This window comes from Hyperolius riggenbachi, chromosome 12 (assembly GCF_040937935.1).
Source record: "Hyperolius riggenbachi isolate aHypRig1 chromosome 12, aHypRig1.pri, whole genome shotgun sequence".
NCBI lineage: Eukaryota > Metazoa > Chordata > Amphibia > Anura > Hyperoliidae > Hyperolius > Hyperolius riggenbachi.
This window is the reverse complement of record NC_090657.1, coordinates 227,170,437-227,191,723: the sequence shown is the minus strand read 5'-3', so window position 1 is coordinate 227,191,723 and position 21,287 is coordinate 227,170,437. Positions and strand designations below refer to the sequence as shown.

The following is a 21,287-nucleotide window of genomic DNA, read 5'->3' as shown; positions in this document are numbered from 1 at the left end:
TCAGTCAGACCCTCAGCTGTACGGAGCTCACACTCTACTCCAGGGCAACCAGAGGACATCTGTGACTTGTAATGTGGCACAATGCAGAGAGTGTCCCCTGACGTGCTCACAGCTGCCTGCCAGTGTGCTGCCTGCAGAGTCTGAGGCTTGTCAGAGCCTCAGCCCCCTGACGTGCTCACAGCTGCAGAGTCTGAGGCTTGTCTAGTGTTGGGCGAACACCTAGATGTTCGGGTTCGCGAACGTTCGCCGAACATCGCCGCGATGTTCGGGTGTTCGCGCCGAACTCCGAACATAATGGAAGTCAATGGGGACCCGAACTTTCGTGCTTTGTAAAGCTTCCTTACATGCTACATACCCCAAATTAGCACCTTGGGAGTGGGTACAAGAGGAAAAAAAATATTTGAAAAGAGCTTATAGTTTTTGAGAAAATTGATTGTAAAGTTTCAAAGGAAAAACTTTCTTTTAAATGTGGAAAATGTCATGTTTCTTTGCACAGGTAACATGCTTTTTGTCGCCATGCAGTCATAAATGTAATACAGAGAAGAGGTTCCAGGAAAAGGGACCGGTAACGCTAACCCAGCAGCAGCACACGTGATGGAACAGGAGCAGGCGCAGGAGGAGAAGGCCATGCTTTTTGAGACACAACAACCCAGGCCTTGCATGAGGACAAGAAGCGTGCGGATAGCATGCTTTTTACCGCCATGCAGTCATAAATGTAATAAAGATAAGAGGTTCAATAAACAGGGACCGGGCGTCAACGCTAACCCAGCAGCAGCAGACGTGATGGAACAGGAGGAGGCGCAGGAGGAGAAGGCCACGCTTTCAGGTGCAACTCAGGCCTTGCATGAGGACAAAAAAATGTGTGCGCAAAGCAATGCAATGAGTAGTTTTCAGGACACAATGGGCTATTCGGAGGAGCTATTCCCACCCCCACAATCTTCTACCTGTGAAAGGTCAATGGAACAGCCACAAATGTTGTGCCCGGATTCACAACCTTTTTCTGTGGAAAATGCACCTCGCACTGAAATGCAAGGCGAGGCCGAGGATGAACATGACGTCAACAACTCAACATGACGCAAAATGGGGGCGGAACAGAAAGCTGCTTTCAATGTTTTGAAGGCCTTAATTGCCTCCGGTGGCCAGTTAGATGCATCATTCATCACACCCAAATCCCAGAGCAATGTGTGCAGGAATTTGAATCGCAGGAGGTGTACCGAGATCATCGTGACCACTGGACAAGTGACCAAGTGACAAAGTGAAAAGTGACAAAGTGACCAGTGACAAAGTGACAAAATGACAAGGTGACCAAGTGACAAGGTGACCAAGTGACAAGGTGACCAAGTGACAAGGTGACCAAGTGACAAGGTGACCAAGTGACCAGGTGACCAGGTGACAAGGTGACCAGGTGACAAGGTGACAAGGTGACAGGTGGCCAAGTGACCAAGTGACCAGGTGACCAAGTGACAACTGAGAGGTTGTTCTGGGGAGCTCCACTGCACTCAGTCGCATATGAGGAGAGGTCTCGTCGGGACTGCTGATCCTCCTCAGCTTGCTCAAAGCCTTGAGGGTTCCTGAAGATCCTCTGCTTGGAGTTCGCCGGGGTTCAGCTTGGTGTCGGGGTCGGCGGCGTCCTCCTCACTCCAACGTGGCAGATCTTCTGTTGAAGGAAAAAAAAAAAAACATTGTTAAAAGTCCAGTACCGCTTCTGAAGGACTCACCAAGAGATGCAGGAGCGCTTCAATCTAGCGCACCATCGCTCGCTGGGTGATGTCCCTCCCTACGCGCTGGAATTCTACGCTGCACATGCTAGCACGCTTTTGCGCAGTGCCGAGGCGCATTCCAGCAGCTAGCTACCAAGCTTCTGTGGATCTGATTGGGCCACCATGTTGGATCTCTGCCAAGTCCTCCAAAATTTTGAGCAATCCACGTTGCGTGACTGAGCAGTGACAACTCTACAGTCAGCATTACAATACCACTGCTGTGTTTACTGAAGAAATCAATGTTGAAGATGGAAACCGCTGGCATGATGCAAGTGGGGGATTCTGAAGATGAAAACGATCAGCGTGATGATACCAACATCAGGCAACCTGCCTCAGGAAACGCTGGTCCCAGCTATGACAAAGAACAGGACGAGGAACAGCTGGAGTTGGAGCAGGAATTGGATGCCCCCACTGCCGAGGGACAGAGCGGTGCACGTTGGACTTCCACAATTTAGCGGGAATGGACAGCAGAAGAGGAAGAAAGTGATGCTGGTGACTAATATGGTGCATCACAACAATCACAACGCTCACAAGAACATGAAGACAGAGGAGTCTGGCAGGACTCTCTGGCACACATGGCTCAATTCATGCTAGACTGCATTGAACGCGGCCCGCGCGTTATTCACTATTCATTATTATCCATTATTCTGGAATCTGGACAACACCAATTACTGGGTTTATACCCAGTTTATACAAACACAATGTTAAAAAACTGATTGAAGAAAGTGTCAGACAGGTCAAAAATGGAACAATTCCAGCAGGCCCTTGAGGATGGAGACTTTAGAGAGGAGATTGACATCCTCCTCCTTCTCTAGCCAGTTGTACGCCGAAAGACTGACTTCAGCAAACCCAGGAGGGCAGCAAAGAACACAAGCTGCTGCTAGTGCCCAAAAGGGAATGGTATTGGCAGTGTCCTTGGAGTGGGAACATTTTCTGACACCCATGCAGCAGCCCACAGAACAGCAATCGGGCAGTTCCACGTCCTCTAACACCAATCGCCTGGAGAAGATGGTCAAGGTCCAGGACTACATGTCAGATGGCGTAGCTGTGTTGAACAATCCATCTGCAGACAGACGGTGAGTGTGACAGGCAGCACAGAAGGACCATGGCAACTCACTCATAGTACCACAGTTTGATAGTGCTGCCCAAAAAATTATATGGATCCGTGGACCCGGGCACTGCGGGCAGTACTGGGAAGTGGGAACGCAGATTTTAGTACCTAAACACACGATACAACATGTTTTCCGGGGTCGGACTCTGAGGCACATACAGATGGTCCCGATCATCATCCTCCTCATACAACTCTTCTCCTGAGTCTGACCCACCCACCACCTCTGCCACCCCAACATCCCCAGACACAGACCCCTCATCGTCCTCAACATTAACTTGGGATGCTGGCCTGAGCCAGACCTCCTCCTCCACATCAGGCCCCATCATCTCCTCAATGGCAGCCCTCATTAATCGCTCTGGTGACGGACCGATGGACACAACGTTCTCCTCCGGGGAGGGCTGCTGCTGACCACTGGCTGCTGGGGTGGATGTTATAGCTTGCATGGGGCGTTGGCTGTTGCTGTTGTTGGGAGTGCTGCTCACAGCGGAGGTCTCTGAGGAACTCATGGTGAGCTCATATAGTGGTTGGCGGTGAGTGGAGTATTACTGATCCCAGCAATATACACACTGACTGGCAGAGTACGCAATGCTATATAGTCTGGCTGAGCGGTGTACACAGAGTGGCAGTACACACAATGCTATATAGTCTGGCTGAGCGGTGTACACAGAGTGGCAGTACACACAATGCTATATAGTCTGGCTGAGCGGTGTACACAGAGTGGCAGTACACACAATGCTATATAGTCTGGCTGAGCCGTGTACACAGAGTGGCAGTAAACAATGCTATATAGTCTGGCTGAGCGGTATACACAGAGTGGCAGTACACACAATGCTATATAGTCTGGCTGAGCCGTGTACACAGAGTGGCAGTACACACAATGCTATATAGTCTGGCTGAGCGGTTTACACAGAGTGGCAGTACACACAATGCTATATAGTCTGGCTGAGCCGTGTACACAGAGTGGCAGTACACACAATGCTATATAGTCTGGCTGAGCGGTGTACACAGAGTGGCAGTAAACACAATGCTATATATAGTGTGGCTGAGCGAGGTACACAGTGGCAGTAAACAATGCTATATATAGTGTGGCTGAGCGAGCGGTGTACTACTGTTCCCAGCAGCGACACACAATGACTGGGGGGGACCCTGGCTAGCGTGGCTGGAGAGCGAACTACCCTGCCTGCCTACCCAAAGCTAAACCCACAGACAAATGGCGGAGATATGACGTGGTTCGGGTATTTATTTACCCGAACCACGTGACCCGTTCGGCCAATCAGAGCGCGTTCGGGGTCCGAACCACGTGACCCGTTCGGCCAATCACAGCGCTAGCCGAACGTTCGGGGAACGTTCGGCCATGCGCTCTTAGTTCGGCCATGTGGCCGAACGGTTTGGCCGAGCACCATCAGGTGTTCGGCCGAACTCGAACATCACCCGAACAGGGTGATGTTCTGCAGAACCCCAACACTAGGCTTGTCAGAGCTTCACCTCAGCTGTTCGGAGCTCACACTCTACTCTAGGCCAACCAGAGGACATCTGTGACTTGTAATGTGGCACAATGCAGAGAGTGTCCCCCGACGTGCTCACAGCTGCCTGCCAGTGTGCTGCCTGCAGAGTCTGAGGCTTGTCAGAGCCTCAGCCCCCCGACGTGCTCACAGCTGCCTGCCAGTGTGCTGCCTGCAGAGTCTGAGGCTTGTCAGAGCCTCAGCCCCCTGACGTGCTCACAGATGCAGAGTCTGAGGCTTGTCGGAGCTTCATCTCCAGATGTGCAGAGCTCACACTGTACTCTAGGACAACCAGAGGAAGGACATCTACGCCTGCCATGTTACACCAACCCTTCACTTTGCTGGAATCACACAGTCTTATTGTGTCTTTAAAGGATAACCTCCATGTTTGTGCGTCTGACTGTTTCTGGCACATGATGGCCTTTTTATGTTCAGCTCCCATACAGACAAATCTTGAACTACAGAACTTCCCTGCTCCCTGCACTCAGATGGGATATTCCCGAAGACACAGGAGTTTACAACCTCTAATTCATTATCAGTAGAGCAATATTGCACCAAGTCAGCTATCGGTAATTCGTTATCAGTGAGTTATGCTACAGTTTGACCCAGTGAGAAATCGGCACAGCCACTACCGTGTTTCCCCAAAAATTAGACAGCACCTTATACATTTTTGCACCAAAAGATGTGCTAGGGCTTATTTTCAGGGGATTTCTTATATTTCTGAACACACACACGTTCCTGTGCTGTCTCCTCCTGCCTTCCCCACTGTGACACCGCTTCCTCTTCTGGATCCACCTCTTGTGTGCCCCTGTGTCCCCCTTGTACCTTTAGTGTCCTCCTGGTGTGCCCCTCTGTACCTGTGTCTTTCTCTATCCCCTAAACTCCCATTTCCCATGTAACCCTATGTCCTCCTGGTGTCCCCTGTGTCCTCCTGGTGTCCCCTGTGTCCTTTGATGTCCCCCGTGTCCTGCCCACGAGACCAGGGGCTGGGCTAAAGTAATAACACAAAAAAGAGCTGTGTGGCTGGCCCGGAGGGGTTGGGATGGAGGAGCCGTGTGGCTGGCCCGGAGGGGTTGGGATGCAGGAGCCGTGTGGCTGGCCCGGAGGGGTTGGAATGGAGGAGCTGTGTGGCTGGCCCGGAGGGGTTGGGATGGAGGAGCAGTGTGGCTGGCCCGGAGGGGTTGGGATGGAGGAGCAGTGTGGCTGGCCCGGAGGGGTTGGGATGGAGGAGCAGTGTGGCTGGCCCGGAGGGGTTGGGATGGAGGAGCCGTGTGGCTGGCCCGGAGGGGTTGGGATGGAGGAGCCGTGTGGCTGGCCCTGAGGGGTTGGGATGGAGGAGCAGTGTGGCTGGCCCGGAAGGGTTGGGATGGAGGAGCAGTGTGGCTGGCCTGGAGGGGTTGGGATGGAGGAGCAGTGTGGCTGGCCCGGAAGGGTTGGGATGGAGGAGCAGTGTGGCTGGCCCGGAGGGGTTGGAATGGAGGAGCTGTGTGGCTGGCCCTGAGGGGTTGGAATGGAGGAGCTGTGTGGCTGGCTTTAAGGGGTTGGGCTGGTGTCCACGCCCTTCTGGTCATTTGATTTGTGGTCCCGTGATAAATCCTGATTACACTTTTGAGTGTGTTGTGTAAGATTGCAGGATGTGTGGTCACATTTATACTAAGGATAGAGGAAAAGATGGGACAAAATATCCAGGTTTGTATAGCAAGTTACTTCGGGGGGTTTGGAGCTTGAACTTCCTGTCCATGTAAAACATTGTCCTTTTGAAAAGGCTTGTATAGTCGTTAGTTTGGAGTTTAGCAGTGTCCGAGACCTCCAGTGTTAGAGATGCCACCATATCGCGTGAAGTGTCAGTGTTCTTACACCTTTCTATGCTTCTTTGCAGGGCTCTTGCAGACATTTTGATACAACAGGGGCCGATCCCCATCCCGCACTGTGAACGAGAGGTCATCCCTGCTGTGGATAACTCTCCCAAGGAGAACACACCTGTAAGAACCTCAAAGAACCAGTACACCCCGGTACGGAGCAGCAAGACTGGAACAGGTGGGTGTCTGCGGGCTTGGTGGGATGGAACATGTCTAACCATAGCATGGTGCGTGGCCAGAGAAGGTCATAGCATGGTGCGTGGCCAGAGAAGGTCATAGCATGGTGTGTTGCCAGAGCAGTTCAACGGATAAGGTCATTGTAATGTACAACCATAGCATAGTGTGTGGCCAGAGAAGGTCCACGGGCATTGTATTGTCCACACCTGGAGGCCACCAGCTACAAAAGCAATTCAAAACTTTCATCCACACTGGGAAGTCAATCGCATAATACCAGGGAGAGATCCAGCAATGTGACTGGTTACTTTGCAAATCAAAGAAATAAAAAACAAAAAAGGGGGGGGGAGGGGGGAAAGGACTCGCACTGTGGTCATGAGACAAAGATGGAGGGGTTTCTTGGTACGGAGGGGACAGGGTATTACCTTCCGTGTGCTCAGGATGCTGAAGAGGTCGTCAATTATATCATGCATTAAAGAATAAACCATCCGGCACCACGTTTAAAGGTCCACTAATCTGTCATTTATTGCATCAATTCATCCAAATCATGTAATGATCCATAATTCCATGATTCATACACACAAGTATATCATAACCTGTCCAATAGTCGCTGTTGGGCAATGTGGGAGCAGCGGTCCGAGGCACGGAGCCTCGGAAGAAGCTCGTTTTCGAGCGAAACGGCCGACAGGCAGACCGCTGCTCCCACATTGCCCCACAGCGACTATTGGACAGGGTATGATATACTTGTGTGTATGAATCATGGAATTGTGGATCATTACATGACTTGGATGAATTGATGCAATAAATGACAGATTTAGCCGTTAGCCCTGCCTCCAGGAGCGACCAAGCCTGCGACCAAGTGTTGCAGTGGGGGGTTTGGGGGTGAAGGGACCCCCGTTTAGCGGCACATATGCGGCGGTTTAGCAGGGGCACACATGCCCCTGCTAACTATGAGCTCTGAAGCGAGAATTATTCTCTCTTCAGTGTCTCTTTAAGTTCAGTTATAGATAAACCCCTTTATCTTATCTTTTGTGACTCTCTTGCAACTGGCAGAGTCCCAGTGGATTGGCGTACAGCCCACGTTTTCCCATTATTTAAGAAGGGCAAAAAAATCAGATCCAGGAAATTATAGACCTGTAAGCTTAACATCAGTTGTATGCAAACTATTTGAGGGGTTACTAAGAGATACTATACATGACTTCATAGTAGAAAATAATCTTATTTCTCAGCATCAACATGGGTTTACTAAAGACAGGTCCTGTTTGACTAACATGCTCAGCTTTTATGAGGTAGTGAATGCTAATATGGATATTGGGAATGCTGTAGATGTGATATACTTGGACTTTGCAAAGGCCTTCGACACTGTTCCCCACAGAAGTCTGGTGCAAAAGTTGAGGATGCAAGGACTGGGGAAGAGTCTGTGTGCTTGGATAGGGAACTGGCTAATGGACAGAAAACAAAGAGTTGTGGTCAATGGATCATACTCAAAATGGGAGACTGTTAGCAGTGGGGTCCCACAGGGGTCTGTTCTGGGTCCAGTGCTCTTAAATTTATTTATTAATGACCTAGTAGATGCAGTAGTGAGCAATGTTGCTATTTTTGCAGATGATACAAAATTGTGCAGGATCATCAACTCTCAGGAAGACAGTGTCATATTGCAACAGGATCTGGATAGGATGGCTATATGGGCACATACATGGCAGATGAAATTCAATGTTGACAAATGTAAAGTCATGCATTTTGATCGTACCAATGGTCTAGCACCATACAAAATAAATGGGATACAGTTGGGGACATCAAACTTGGAGAAGGACTTAAGAGTACTCATCGACAACAAGTTAAATAATCGTACTCAATGCCAAGCTGCTGCAGCTGCAGCTAATAAAATGTTTGGATACATTAAAAGGGAAATAAAAACTCGAGATGCTAGCATAATATTGCCCCTGTTTAACTCTCTAGTAAGGCCACATCTGGAATATGGAATTCAGTTCTGGGCACCACATTACAGGAAATATATTGCAGTTTTAGAGCAGGTGCAGAGACGAGCAACAAAATTGATACGTGGGATGGAAGGTCTCGCTTACCAAGAAAGGTTAGATAAACTGGGTTTATTTGGTCTAGAGAAAAGATGCCTTAGAGGGGATCTAATTAACATGTATAAATACATCAGAGGGCAATATAATAGCTTGGCGGATGAGCTTTTTGTCCCTAGGCCTTCTCAAAGGACTAGAGGACATGATCTGTGCATGGAGGAAAAACGGTTTAGCCATTTAGGAAAGGGTTCTTTACAGTAAGAGTGATTAAGATGTGGAATGCATTACCACAGGAAGTTATGGCAAACTCTATACCTACATTTAAAGGGGGCTTAGATGCTTTCCTTGCGTTTGAAAGACACCCAGGGCTACAATTACTAGGTAATGCCCAGTGATGTTGATCCAGACTCCAGATGGCAATCAGATAAAATCCCTGGAAGGAATTTTTTGCCTTTTGGGGGTAATTGGACCATGCCTTGTAAGGGTTTTTCGCCTTCCTCTGGATCAACAGGGATATGTGAGGGAGCAGGCTGGTGTTGCACTTTGTTCTCTGGTTGAACTCGATGGACGTATGTCTTTTTTCAACCCAAATAACTATTTAACTACGGTATGTAATTTGCACAAGCTCACCAAAATTGGACAGTTGAAGACTGGAAAAATGTTGCCTGGTCTGATGAGTCTCAATAGTCAGGATTTGGCGTAAACAGAATGAGAACATGGATCCATCATGCCTTGTAACCACTGGCTGGTGGTGGTGGTGTAATGGTGTGGGAGATGTTTTCTTGGCACACTTTAGGCCCCTTAGTGCCAAATGGGAATTGTTTAAATGCCACGGGCTACCTGAGCATTGTTTCCGACCATGTCCATCCCTTCATGACCACCATGTACCCATCCTCTGATGGCTACTTCCAGCAGGATAATGCACCATGTCACAAAGCTCGAATCATTTCAAATTGGTATCTTAAACATGACAATGAGTTAACAGTACTAAAATGGCCCCCACAGTCACCAGATCTCAACCCAATAGAGCATCTTTGGGATGTGATGGAACAGGAGCTTCATGCCCTGGATGTGCTTCCCACAAATCTCCATCAACTGCAAGATGCTATCCTATCAATATGGGCCAACATTTCTAAAGAATGCTTTCAGCACCTTATTGAATCAATGCCACGTAGAATAAAGGCAGTTCTGAAGGTGAAAGGGGGTCAAACACCGTATTAGTATGGTGTTCCTAATAATCCTTTAGGTGAGTGTATGTACCTAATTTGAGTGCGTCCGGTGACACCTCCATCCATCCACCCCTCCACACACACGCACGCACGCACACACACCTTGCAATCAGTGCTATATAACTACATAATGACAATAATAATAACCTGGTAGGATATTAGACTATGACTATGGTAGGATTAGAGTGTGAGCTCCTCTGAGGACAGTCAGTGACATGGCTATGTACTTTGTAATGTGCTGCAGGAGATGTCAGTGCTATATAAATACATAATAATAATATGGTAGGACATTACACTATGACTATGGTAGGATTAGAGTGTGAGCTCCTCTGAGGACAGTCAGTGACATGGCTATGTACTCTGTAATGTGCTGCAGGAGATGTCAGTGCTATATAAATACATAATAATAATAATAATAATAATAATAATAATAATAATAATAATAATAATGTAGGACATTACACTATGACTATGCTTTATAAATACTTCTAATACTTAGGGTGATTCACTAGTGGAATTATTTTAGAGAAGGAGATATAAAGATGCAATTCACTTTCTTTCCTGAATTATCTTCTATGAGGTAATTTTCATATTTTCTTTACAAGAAGAAAGGAAGGGGAAGGCAGACAGTGGTAGAGGTATTTAGGTGCAAGCTAGCAGCATTCTGCATTCTCTAGTATTTGCTGCTGTCAGAGTGCATCTCGTGTGTGTGTGTGTGTGTGTGTGTGTGTGTGTGTGTGTGTGTGTGTGTGTGTGTGTGTGTGTGTGTGTTTTTTGTTTACTTAAGCTAAACCTAGTATGTCCTGGTCTGGATAGCCAGTGAGTAATGAGCTGATAACAGAGGAATTCAGCTCTGTGACTGAAAGAAAATGCTAAGCATTTGAGTACCTCAGCGTGGAATTCCTGAACTCTGTAGCAATGTTTCCTGTTCAGTGCACACCGCTGGAGCCTGGAAATGTATGTTACTCAATAGGGAGGGCACTGGGCAGCCACTGCAGGCCCCTTGCACGGCTACTGGTTGTGATGCCCTATGGGCGGTCCTGTGCACGCCAATCCTCTGCAATTGGCTCCTGTGTGTGCTGGACTTCTGTATAACACTGCTGTGTGTAGCACTGATCTCTAAACCCCCCCCTCCCCCGCTCCTCTGATACTGCTGCATGCTGGGCCTTGTAATACTCCTCTGTCATGAAGCTGGGGTATGCCAGATCTCTGCACCCCATGTCCTCCAGCTCTGCTGATACTGCTGCATGCTGGGCCTTGTAGTGCCCCCACTTTCAGAAAGCTGGGATATGTGGTGGAAGTAATGAGGACCTGTCTTCCTGCATGCTGGGCCTTGTAGTGCCCCCGCTGTCAGGAAGCTGGGATATGTGGTGGGGAAGTAATGACATGTCTTCTTGCATGCTGGGTCTTGTAGTGCCCCCGCTGTCAGGATGCTGGGATATGTGGCGGGGGAGTAATGAGGACCTGCCTTCCTGCATGCTGGGTCTTGTAGTGCCCCCGCTGTCAGGATGCTGCGATATGTGGTGGGGGAGTAATGAGGACCTGTCTTCCTGCATGCTGGGTCTTGTAGTGTCCCTGCTGTCAGGATGCTGGGATATGTGGTGGAGGAGTAATGAGGACCTGTCTTCCTGCATGCTGGGCCTTGTAGTGCCCCCGCTGTCAGGATGCTGGGATATGTGGTGGGGGAGTAATGAGGACCTGTCTTCCTGCATGCTGGGTCTTGTAGTGCCCCCACTTTCAGAAAGCTGGGATATGTGGTGGAAGTAATGAGGACCTGTCTTCCTGCATGCTGGGCCTTGTAGTGCCCCCGCTGTCAGGAAGCTGGGATATGTGGTGGGGAAGTAATGACATGTCTTCTTGCATGCTGGGTCTTGTAGTGCCCCCGCTGTCAGGATGCTGGGATATGTGGTGGGGGGAGTAATGAGGACCTGTCTTCCTGCATGCTGGGTCTTGTAGTGTCCCTGCTGTCAGGATGCTGGGATATGTGGTGGGGGAGTAATGAGGACCTGTCTTCCTGCATGCTGGGTCTTGTAGTGCCCCCGCTGTCAGGATGCTGGGATATGTTGCGGGGGAGTAATGAGGACCTGTCTTCCTGCATGCTGGGTCTTGTAGTGCCCCCGCTGTCAGGATGCTGGGATATGTGGTGGGGGAGTAATGAGGACCTGTCTTCCTGCACGCTGGGTCTTGTAGTGCCCCCGCTGTCAGGATGCTGGGATATGTGGTGGAGGAGTAATGAGGACCTGTCTTCCTGCATGCTGGGTCTTGTAGTGCCCCCGCTGTCGGGATGCTGGGATATGTGGCGGGGGAGTAATGAGGACCTGTCTTCCTGCATGCTGGGTCTTGTAGTGCCTCCGCTGTCAGGATGCTGGGATATGTGGCGGGGGAGTAATGAGGACCTGTCTTCCTGCATGCTGGGTCTTGTAGTGCCTCTGCTGTCAGGATGCTGGGATATGTGGTGGGGGAGTAATGAGGACCTGTCTTCTTGCATGCTGGGTCTTGTAGTGCTCCCGCTGTCAGGATGCTGGGATATGTTGCGGAGGAGTAATGAGGACCTGTCTTCCTGCATGCTGGGTCTTGTAGTGCCCACGCTGTCAGGGAGCTGGGATATGTGGTGGGGGAGTAATGAGGACCTGTCTTCCTGCATGCTGGGCCTTGTAGTGCCCCCGCTGTCAGGATGCTGGGATATGTGGTGGAGGGAGTAATGAGGACCTGTCTTCCTGCATGCTGGGTCTTGTAGTGCCCCCGCTGTCAGGATGCTGGGATATGTGGTGGGGGAGTAATGAGGACCTGTCTTCCTGCATGCTGGGCCTTGTAGTGCCCCCGCTGTCAGGATGCTGGGATATGTGGCGGGGGAGTAATGAGGACCTGTCTTCCTGCATGCTGGGTCTTGTAGTGCCCCCGCTGTCAGGATGCTGGGATATGTGGTGGGGGAGTAATGAGGACCTGTCTTCCTGCATGCTGGGTCTTGTAGTGCCCCCGCTGTCAGGAAGCTGAGATATGTGGCGGGGGAGTAATGAGGACCTGTCTTCCTGCATGCTGGGTCTTGTAGTGCCCCCGCTGTCGGGATGCTGGAATATGTGGCGGGGGAGTAATGAGGACCTGTCTTCCTGCATGCTGGGTCTTGTAGTGCCCTCGCTGTCAGGATGCTGGGATATGTGGCGGGGGAGTAATGAGGACCTGTCTTCCTGCATGCTGGGTCTTGTAGTGTCCCTGCTGTCAGGAAGCTGGGATATGTGGCGGGGGAGTAATGAGGACCGGTCTTCCTGCATGCTGGGTCTTGTAGTGCCCCCGCTGTCAGGAAGCTGGGATATGTGGTGGGGGAGTAATGAGGACCTGTCTTCCTGCACGCTGGGTCTTGTAGTGCTCCCGCTGTCAGGATACTGGGATATGTGGTGGGGGAGTAATGAGGACCTGTCTTCCTGCATGCTGGGTCTTGTAGTGCCTCCGCTGTCAGGATGCTGGGATATGTGGCGGGGGAGTAATGAGGACCTGTCTTCCTGCATGCTGGGTCTTGTAGTGCCCCGGCTGTCAGGAAGCTGGGATATGTGGTGGGGGAGTAATGAGGACCTGTCTTCCTGCATGCTGGGCCTTGTAGTGCCCCGGCTGTCAGGAAGCTGGGATATGTGGTGGGGGAGTAATGAGGACCTGTCTTCCTGCATGCTGGGTCTTGTAGTGCTCCCGCTGTCAGGATGCTGGGATATGTGGTGGGGGAGTAATGAGGACCTGTCTTCCTGCATGCTGGGTCTTGTAGTGCCCCCGCTGTCAGGAAGCTGGGATATGTGGTGGGGGAGTAATGAGGACCTGTCTTCCTGCATGCTGGGTCTTGTAGTGCCCCCGCTGTCAGGATGCTGGGATATGTTGCAGGGGAGTAATGAGGACCTGTCTTCCTGCATGCTGGGTCTTGTAGTGCCCCCGCTGTCAGGATGCTGGGATATGTGGCGGGGGAGTAATGAGGACCTGTCTTCCTACATGCTGGGCCTTGTAGTGCCCCCGCTGTCAGGATGCTGGGATATGTGGTGGGGGAGTAATGAGGACCTGTCTTCCTGCACGCTGGGTCTTGTAGTGCCCCCGCTGTCAGGATGCTGGGATATGTGGTGGAGGAGTAATGAGGACCTGTCTTCCTTTATGCTGGGTCTTGTAGTGCCCCCGCTGTCAGGATGCTGGGATATGTGGCGGGGGAGTAATGAGGACCTGTCTTCCTGCATGCTGGGTCTTGTAGTGCCCCCGCTGTCAGGATGCTGGGATGTGTGGCGGGGGAGTAATGAGGACCTGTCTTCCTGCATGCTGGGTCTTGTAGTGCCCCCGCTGTCAGGATGCTGGGATATGTGGTGGGGGAGTAATGAGGACCTGTATTCCTGCATGCTGGGTCTTGTAGTGTCCCTGCTGTCAGGATGCTGGGATATGTGGCGGGGGAGTAATGAGGACCTGTCTTCCTGCATGCTGGGTCTTGTAGTGCCCCCGCTGTCAGGATGCTGGGATATGTGGTGGGGGAGTAATGAGGACCTGTCTTCCTGCATGCTGGGTCTTGTAGTGCCCCCCGCTGTCAGGATGCTGGGATATGTGGCGGGGGAGTAATGAGGACCTGTCTTCCTGCATGCTGGGTCTTGTAGTGCCCCCGCTGTCAGGATGCTGGGATATGTGGTGGGGGAGTAATGAGGACCTGTCTTCCTGCATGCTGGGTCTTGTAGTGCCCCCGCTGTCAGGATGCTGGGATATGTGGTGGGGGAGTAATGAGGACCTGTCTTCCTGCATGCTGGGTCTTGTAGTGTCCCTGCTGTCAGGATGCTGGGATATGTGGTGGAGGAGTAATGAGGACCTGTCTTCCTGCATGCTGGGCCTTGTAGTGCCCCCGCTGTCAGGATGCTGAGATATGTGGTGGGGGAGTAATGAGGACCTGTCTTCCTGCATGCTGGGTCTTGTAGTGCCCCCGCTGTCAGGATGCTGGGATATGTGGTGGGGGAGTAATGAGGACCTGTCTTCCTGCATGCTGGGCCTTGTAGTGTCCCTGCTGTCAGGATGCTGGGATATGTGGTGGGGGAGTAATGAGGACCTGTCTTCCTGCATGCTGGGCCTTGTAGTGTCCCTGCTGTCAGGATGCTGGGATATGTGGTGGGGGAGTAATGAGGACCTGTCTTCCTGTATGCTGGGCCTTGTAGTGCCCCCGCTGTCAGGATGCTGGGATATGTGGCGGGGGAGTAATGAGGACCTGTCTTCCTGCATGCTGGGTCTTGTAGTGCCCCCGCTGTCAGGATGCTGGGATATGTGGCGGGGGAGTAATGAGGACCTGTCTTCCTGCATGCTGGGTCTTGTAGTGTCCCTGCTGTCAGGATGCTGGGATGTGTGGCGGGGGAGTAATGAGGACCTGTCTTCCTGCATGCTGGGTCTTGTAGTGCCCCCCGGCTGTCAGGAAGCTGGGATATGTGGTGGAGGGAGTAATGAGGACCTGTCTTCCTGCATGCTGGGTCTTGTAGTGCCTCCGCTGTCAGGATGCTGGGATATGTGGCGGGGGAGTAATGAGGACCTGTCTTCCTGCATGCTGGGTCTTGTAGTGCCCCCGCTGTCAGGATGCTGGGATATGTGGTGGTGGAGTAATGAGGACCTGTCTTCCTGCATGCTGGGTCTTGTAGTGCCCCCGCTGTCAGGATGCTGGGATATGTGGCGGGGGAGTAATGAGGACCTGTCTTCCTGCATGCTGGGCCTTGTAGTGTCCCTGCTGTCAGGATGCTGCGATATGTTGCGGAGGAGTAATGAGGACCTGTCTTCCTGCATGCTGGGTCTTGTAGTGTCCCTGCTGTCAGGATGCTGCGATATGTGGCGGGGGAGTAATGAGGACCTGTCTTCCTGCATGCTGGGCCTTGTAGTGTCCCTGCTGTCAGGATGCTGGGATATGTGGCGGGGGAGTAATGAGGACCTGTCTTCCTGCATGCTGGGTCTTGTAGTGCCCCCGCTGTCAGGATGCTGGGATATGTGGTGGGGGAGTAATGAGGACCTGTCTTCCTGCATGCTGGGTCTTGTAGTGCCCCCGCTGTCAGGATGCTGGGATATGTGGTGGGGGAGTAATGAGGACCTGTCTTCCTGCATGCTGGGTCTTGTAGTGCCCCCGCTGTCAGGATGCTGGGATATGTGGCGGGGGAGTAATGAGGACCTGTCTTCCTGCATGCTGGGTCTTGTAGTGTCCCTGCTGTCAGGATGCTGGGATATGTGGTGGGGGAGTAATGAGGACCTGTCTTCCTGCATGCTGGGTCTTGTAGTGTCCCCGCTGTCAGGATGCTGGGATATGTGGTGGAGGGAGTAATGAGGACCTGTCTTCCTGCATGCTGGGCCTTGTAGTGCCCCCGCTGTCAGGATGCTGGGATATGTGGTGGGGGAGTAATGAGGACCTGTCTTCCTGCATGCTGGGTCTTGTAGTACCCTCGCTGTCAGGATGCTGGGATATGTGGTGGGGGAGTAATAAGGACCTGTGTTCCTGCATGCTAGGCCTTGTAGTGCCCCCGCTGTCGGGATGCTGAGATATGTTGCGGAGGAGTAATGAGGACCTGTCTTCCTGCATGCTGGGCCTTGTAGTGCCCCCGCTGTCAGGATGCTGGGATATGTGGTGGGGGAGTAATGAGGACCTGTCTTCCTGCATGCTGGGCCTTGTAGTGTCCCTGCTGTCAGGATGCTGGGATGTGTGGTGGAGGGAGTAATGAGGACCTGTCTTCCTGCATGCTGGGTCTTGTAGTGCCCCCGCTGTCAGGATGCTGGGATATGTGGTGGGGGAGTAATGAGGACCTGTCTTCCTGCATGCTGGGTCTTGTAGTGTCCCTGCTGTCGGGATGCTGGGATATGTGGTGGGGGAGTAATGAGGACCTGTCTTCCTGCATGCTGGGTCTTGTAGTGCCCCCGCTGTCAGGATGCTGGGATGTGTGGTGGGGGAATAATGAGGACCTGTCTTCCTGCATGCTGGGTCTTGTAGTGCCCCCGCTGTCAGGATGCTGGGATATGTGGCGGGGGAGTAATGAGGACCTGTCTTCCTGCATGCTGGGCCTTGTAGTGCCCCCGCTGTCAGGATGCTGGGATATGTGGTGGGGGAGTAATGAGGACCTGTCTTCCTGTATGCTGGGCCTTGTAGTGCCCCCGCTGTCAGGATGCTGGGATATGTGGCGGGGGAGTAATGAGGACCTGTCTTCCTGCATGCTGGGTCTTGTAGTGCCCCCGCTGTCAGGATGCTGCGATATGTGGCGGGGGAGTAATGAGGACCTGTCTTCCTGCATGCTGGGCCTTGTAGTGTCCCTGCTGTCAGGATGCTGGGATATGTGGTGGGGGAGTAATGAGGACCTGTCTTCCTGCATGCTGGGCCTTGTAGTGTCCCTGCTGTCAGGATGCTGGGATATGTGGTGGGGGAGTAATGAGGACCTGTCTTCCTGTATGCTGGGCCTTGTAGTGCCCCCGCTGTCAGGATGCTGGGATATGTGGCGGGGGAGTAATGAGGACCTGTCTTCCTGCATGCTGGGTCTTGTAGTGCCCCCGCTGTCAGGATACTGGGATATGTGGCGGGGGAGTAATGAGGACCTGTCTTCCTGCATGCTGGGTCTTGTAGTGTCCCTGCTGTCAGGATGCTGGGATGTGTGGTGGGGGAATAATGAGGACCTGTCTTCCTGCATGCTGGGTCTTGTAGTGTCCCTGCTGTCAGGATGCTGGGATGTGTGGCGGGGGAGTAATGAGGACCTGTCTTCCTGCATGCTGGGTCTTGTAGTGCCCCCCGGCTGTCAGGAAGCTGGGATATGTGGTGGAGGGAGTAATGAGGACCTGTCTTCCTGCATGCTGGGTCTTGTAGTGCCTCCGCTGTCAGGATGCTGGGATATGTGGCGGGGGAGTAATGAGGACCTGTCTTCCTGCATGCTGGGTCTTGTAGTGCCCCCGCTGTCAGGATGCTGGGATATGTGGTGGTGGAGTAATGAGGACCTGTCTTCCTGCATGCTGGGTCTTGTAGTGCCCCCGCTGTCAGGATGCTGGGATATGTGGCGGGGGAGTAATGAGGACCTGTCTTCCTGCATGCTGGGCCTTGTAGTGTCCCTGCTGTCAGGATGCTGCGATATGTTGCGGAGGAGTAATGAGGACCTGTCTTCCTGCATGCTGGGTCTTGTAGTGTCCCTGCTGTCAGGATGCTGCGATATGTGGCGGGGGAGTAATGAGGACCTGTCTTCCTGCATGCTGGGCCTTGTAGTGTCCCTGCTGTCAGGATGCTGGGATATGTGGTGGGGGAGTAATGAGGACCTGTCTTCCTGCATGCTGGGTCTTGTAGTGTCCCCGCTGTCAGGATGCTGGGATATGTGGTGGAGGGAGTAATGAGGACCTGTCTTCCTGCATGCTGGGCCTTGTAGTGCCCCCGCTGTCAGGATGCTGGGATATGTGGTGGGGGAGTAATGAGGACCTGTCTTCCTGCATGCTGGGTCTTGTAGTACCCCCGCTGTCAGGATGCTGGGATATGTGGTGGGGGAGTAATAAGGACCTGTGTTCCTGCATGCTAGGCCTTGTAGTGCCCCCGCTGTCGGGATGCTGAGATATGTTGCGGAGGAGTAATGAGGACCTGTCTTCCTGCATGCTGGGCCTTGTAGTGCCCCCGCTGTCAGGATGCTGGGATATGTGGTGGGGGAGTAATGAGGACCTGTCTTCCTGCATGCTGGGCCTTGTAGTGTCCCTGCTGTCAGGATGCTGGGATGTGTGGTGGAGGGAGTAATGAGGACCTGTCTTCCTGCATGCTGGGTCTTGTAGTGCCCCCGCTGTCAGGATGCTGGGATATGTGGTGGGGGAGTAATGAGGACCTGTCTTCCTGCATGCTGGGCCTTGTAGTGTCCCTGCTGTCAGGATGCTGGGATGTGTGGTGGAGGGAGTAATGAGGACCTGTCTTCCTGCATGCTGGGTCTTGTAGTGTCCCTGCTGTCGGGATGCTGGGATATGTGGTGGGGGAGTAATGAGGACCTGTCTTCCTGCATGCTGGGTCTTGTAGTGCCCCCGCTGTCAGGATGCTGGGATGTGTGGTGGGGGAATAATGAGGACCTGTCTTCCTGCATGCTGGGTCTTGTAGTGCCCCCGCTGTCAGGATGCTGGGATATGTGGCGGGGGAGTAATGAGGACCTGTCTTCCTGCATGCTGGGCCTTGTAGTGCCCCCGCTGTCAGGATGCTGGGATATGTGGTGGGGGAGTAATGAGGACCTGTCTTCCTGTATGCTGGGCCTTGTAGTGCCCCCGCTGTCAGGATGCTGGGATATGTGGCGGGGGAGTAATGAGGACCTGTCTTCCTGCATGCTGGGTCTTGTAGTGCCCCCGCTGTCAGGATGCTGCGATATGTGGCGGGGGAGTAATGAGGACCTGTCTTCCTGCACGCTGGGCCTTGTAGTGCCCCCGCTGTCAGGATGCTGGGATATGTGGTGGGGGAGTAATGAGGACCTGTCTTCCTGTATGCTGGGCCTTGTAGTGCCCCCGCTGTCAGGAAGCTGGGATATGTGGTGGGGGAGTAATGAGGACCTGTCTTCCTGCATGCTGGGTCTTGTAGTGCCCCCGCTGTCAGGATGCTGGGATATGTGGTGGGGGAGTAATGAGGACCTGTCTTCCTGCATGCTGGGTCTTGTAGTGCCCCCGCTGTCAGGATGCTGGGATATGTGGCGGGGGAGTAATGAGGACCTGTCTTCCTGCATGCTGGGTCTTGTAGTGCCCCCGCTGTCAGGATGCTGGGCTATGTGGGGGGGAGTAATGAGGACCTGTCTTCCTGCATGCTGGGTCTTGTAGTGCCCCCGCTGTCAGGAAGCTGGGATATGTGGTGGGGGAGTAATGAGGACCTGTCTTCCTGCATGCTGGGTCTTGTAGTGCTCCCGCTGTCAGGAAGCTGGGATATGTGGTGGGGGAGTAATGAGGACCTGTCTTCCTGCATGCTGGGTCTTGTAGTGCCCCCGCTGTCAGGATGCTGGGATATGTGGTGGGGGAGTAATGAGGACCTGTCTTCCTGCATGCTGGGTCTTGTAGTGCCCCCCGCTGTCAGGATGCTGGGATATGTGGCGGGGGAGTAATGAGGACCTGTCTTCCTGCATGCTGGGTCTTGTAGTGCCCTCGCTGTCAGGATGCTGGGATATGTGGCGGGGGAGTAATGAGGACCTGTCTTCCTGCATGCTGGGCCTTGTAGTGCCCCCGCTGTCAGGATGCTGGGATATGTGGGGGGGAGTAATGAGGACCTGTCTTCCTGCATGCTGGGTCTTGTAGTGCCCCCGCTGTCAGGATGCTGGGATATGTGGTGGGGGAGTAATGAGGACCTGTCTTCCTGCATGCTGGGCCTTGTAGTGTCCCTGCTGTCAGGATGCTGGGATATGTGGCGGGGGAGTAATGAGGACCTGTCTTCCTGCATGCTGGGTCTTGTAGTGCCCCCGCTGTCAGGATGCTGGGATATGTGGTGGGGGAGTAATGAGGACCTGTCTTCCTGCATGCTGGGTCTTGTAGTGTCCCCGCTGTCAGGATGCTGGGATATGTTGCGGAGGAGTAATGAGGACCTGTCTTCCTGCATGCTGGGTCTTGTAGTGCCCCCGCTGTCAGGAAGCTGGGATATGTGGTGGGGGAGTAATGAGGACCTGTCTTCTTGCATGCTGGGCCTTGTAGTGCCCCCGCTGTCAGGATGCTGAGATATGTGGTGGGGGAGTAATGAGGACCTGTCTTCCTGCATGCTGGGTCTTGTAGTGCCCTCGCTGTCAGGATGCTGGGATATGTGGCGGGGGAGTAATGAGGACCTGTCTTCCTGCATGCTGGGCCTTGTAGTGCCCCCGCTGTCGGGATGCTGGGATATGTGGCGGGGGAGTAATGAGGACCTGTCTTCCTGCATGCTGGGTCTTGTAGTGCCCCCGCTGTCGGGATGCTGGGATATGTGGTGGAGGAGTAATGAGGACCTGTCTTCCTGCATGCTGGGCCTTGTAGTGCCCCCGCTGTCAGGATGCTGGGATATGTGGTGGGGGAGTAATGAGGACCTGTCTTCCTGCATGCTGGGCCTTGTAGTGCCCCCGCTGTCAGGATGCTGGGATATGTGGCGGGGGAGTAATGAGGACCTGTCTTCCTGCATGCTGGGTCTTGTAGTGCCCCCGCTGTCAGGATGCTGGGATGTGTGGTGGGGGAATAATGAGGACCTGTCTTCCTGCATGCTGGGTCTTGTAGTGCCCCCGCTGTCAGGATGCTGGGATATGTGGCGGAGGAGTAATGAGGACCTGTCTTCCTGCATGCTGGGTCTTGTAGTGCCCACGCTGTCAGGGAGCTGGGATATGTGGTGGGGGAGTAATGAGGACCTGTCTTCCTGCATGCTGGGTCTTGTAGTGCCCCCGCTGTCAGGAAGCTGGGATATGTGGTGGAGGAGTAATGAGGACCTGTCTTCCTGCATGCTGGGTCTTGTAGTGTCCCGGCTGTCAGGATGCTGGGATGTGTGGTGGGGGAGTAATGAGGACCTGTCTTCCTGCATGCTGGGTCTTGTAGTGTCCCCGCTGTCAGGATGCTGGGATATGTGGTGGGGGAGTAATGAGGACCTGTCTTCCTGCATGCTGGGTCTTGTAGTGCTCCCGCTGTCAGGATGCTGGGATATGTTGCGGAGGAGTAATGAGGACCTGTCTT

General features: G+C 52.9%; 1 protein-coding gene across 9 annotated transcripts in view; it reads left to right on the top strand.

Moving 5' to 3' along the window:
• SHISA6 (shisa family member 6) overlaps nucleotides 1–21,287 on the top strand; it is a 434,141-nt gene that overhangs the window by 168,569 nt on the left and 244,285 nt on the right. For all 9 annotated transcript variants that reach the window (XM_068261893.1, XM_068261890.1, XM_068261887.1 and 6 more), the window contains one exon: nucleotides 6,253–6,410. In XM_068261893.1, the coding sequence (XP_068117994.1) occupies nucleotides 6,253–6,410 (158 nt within the window). The remainder of the gene's footprint in view (nucleotides 1–6,252; nucleotides 6,411–21,287) is intronic.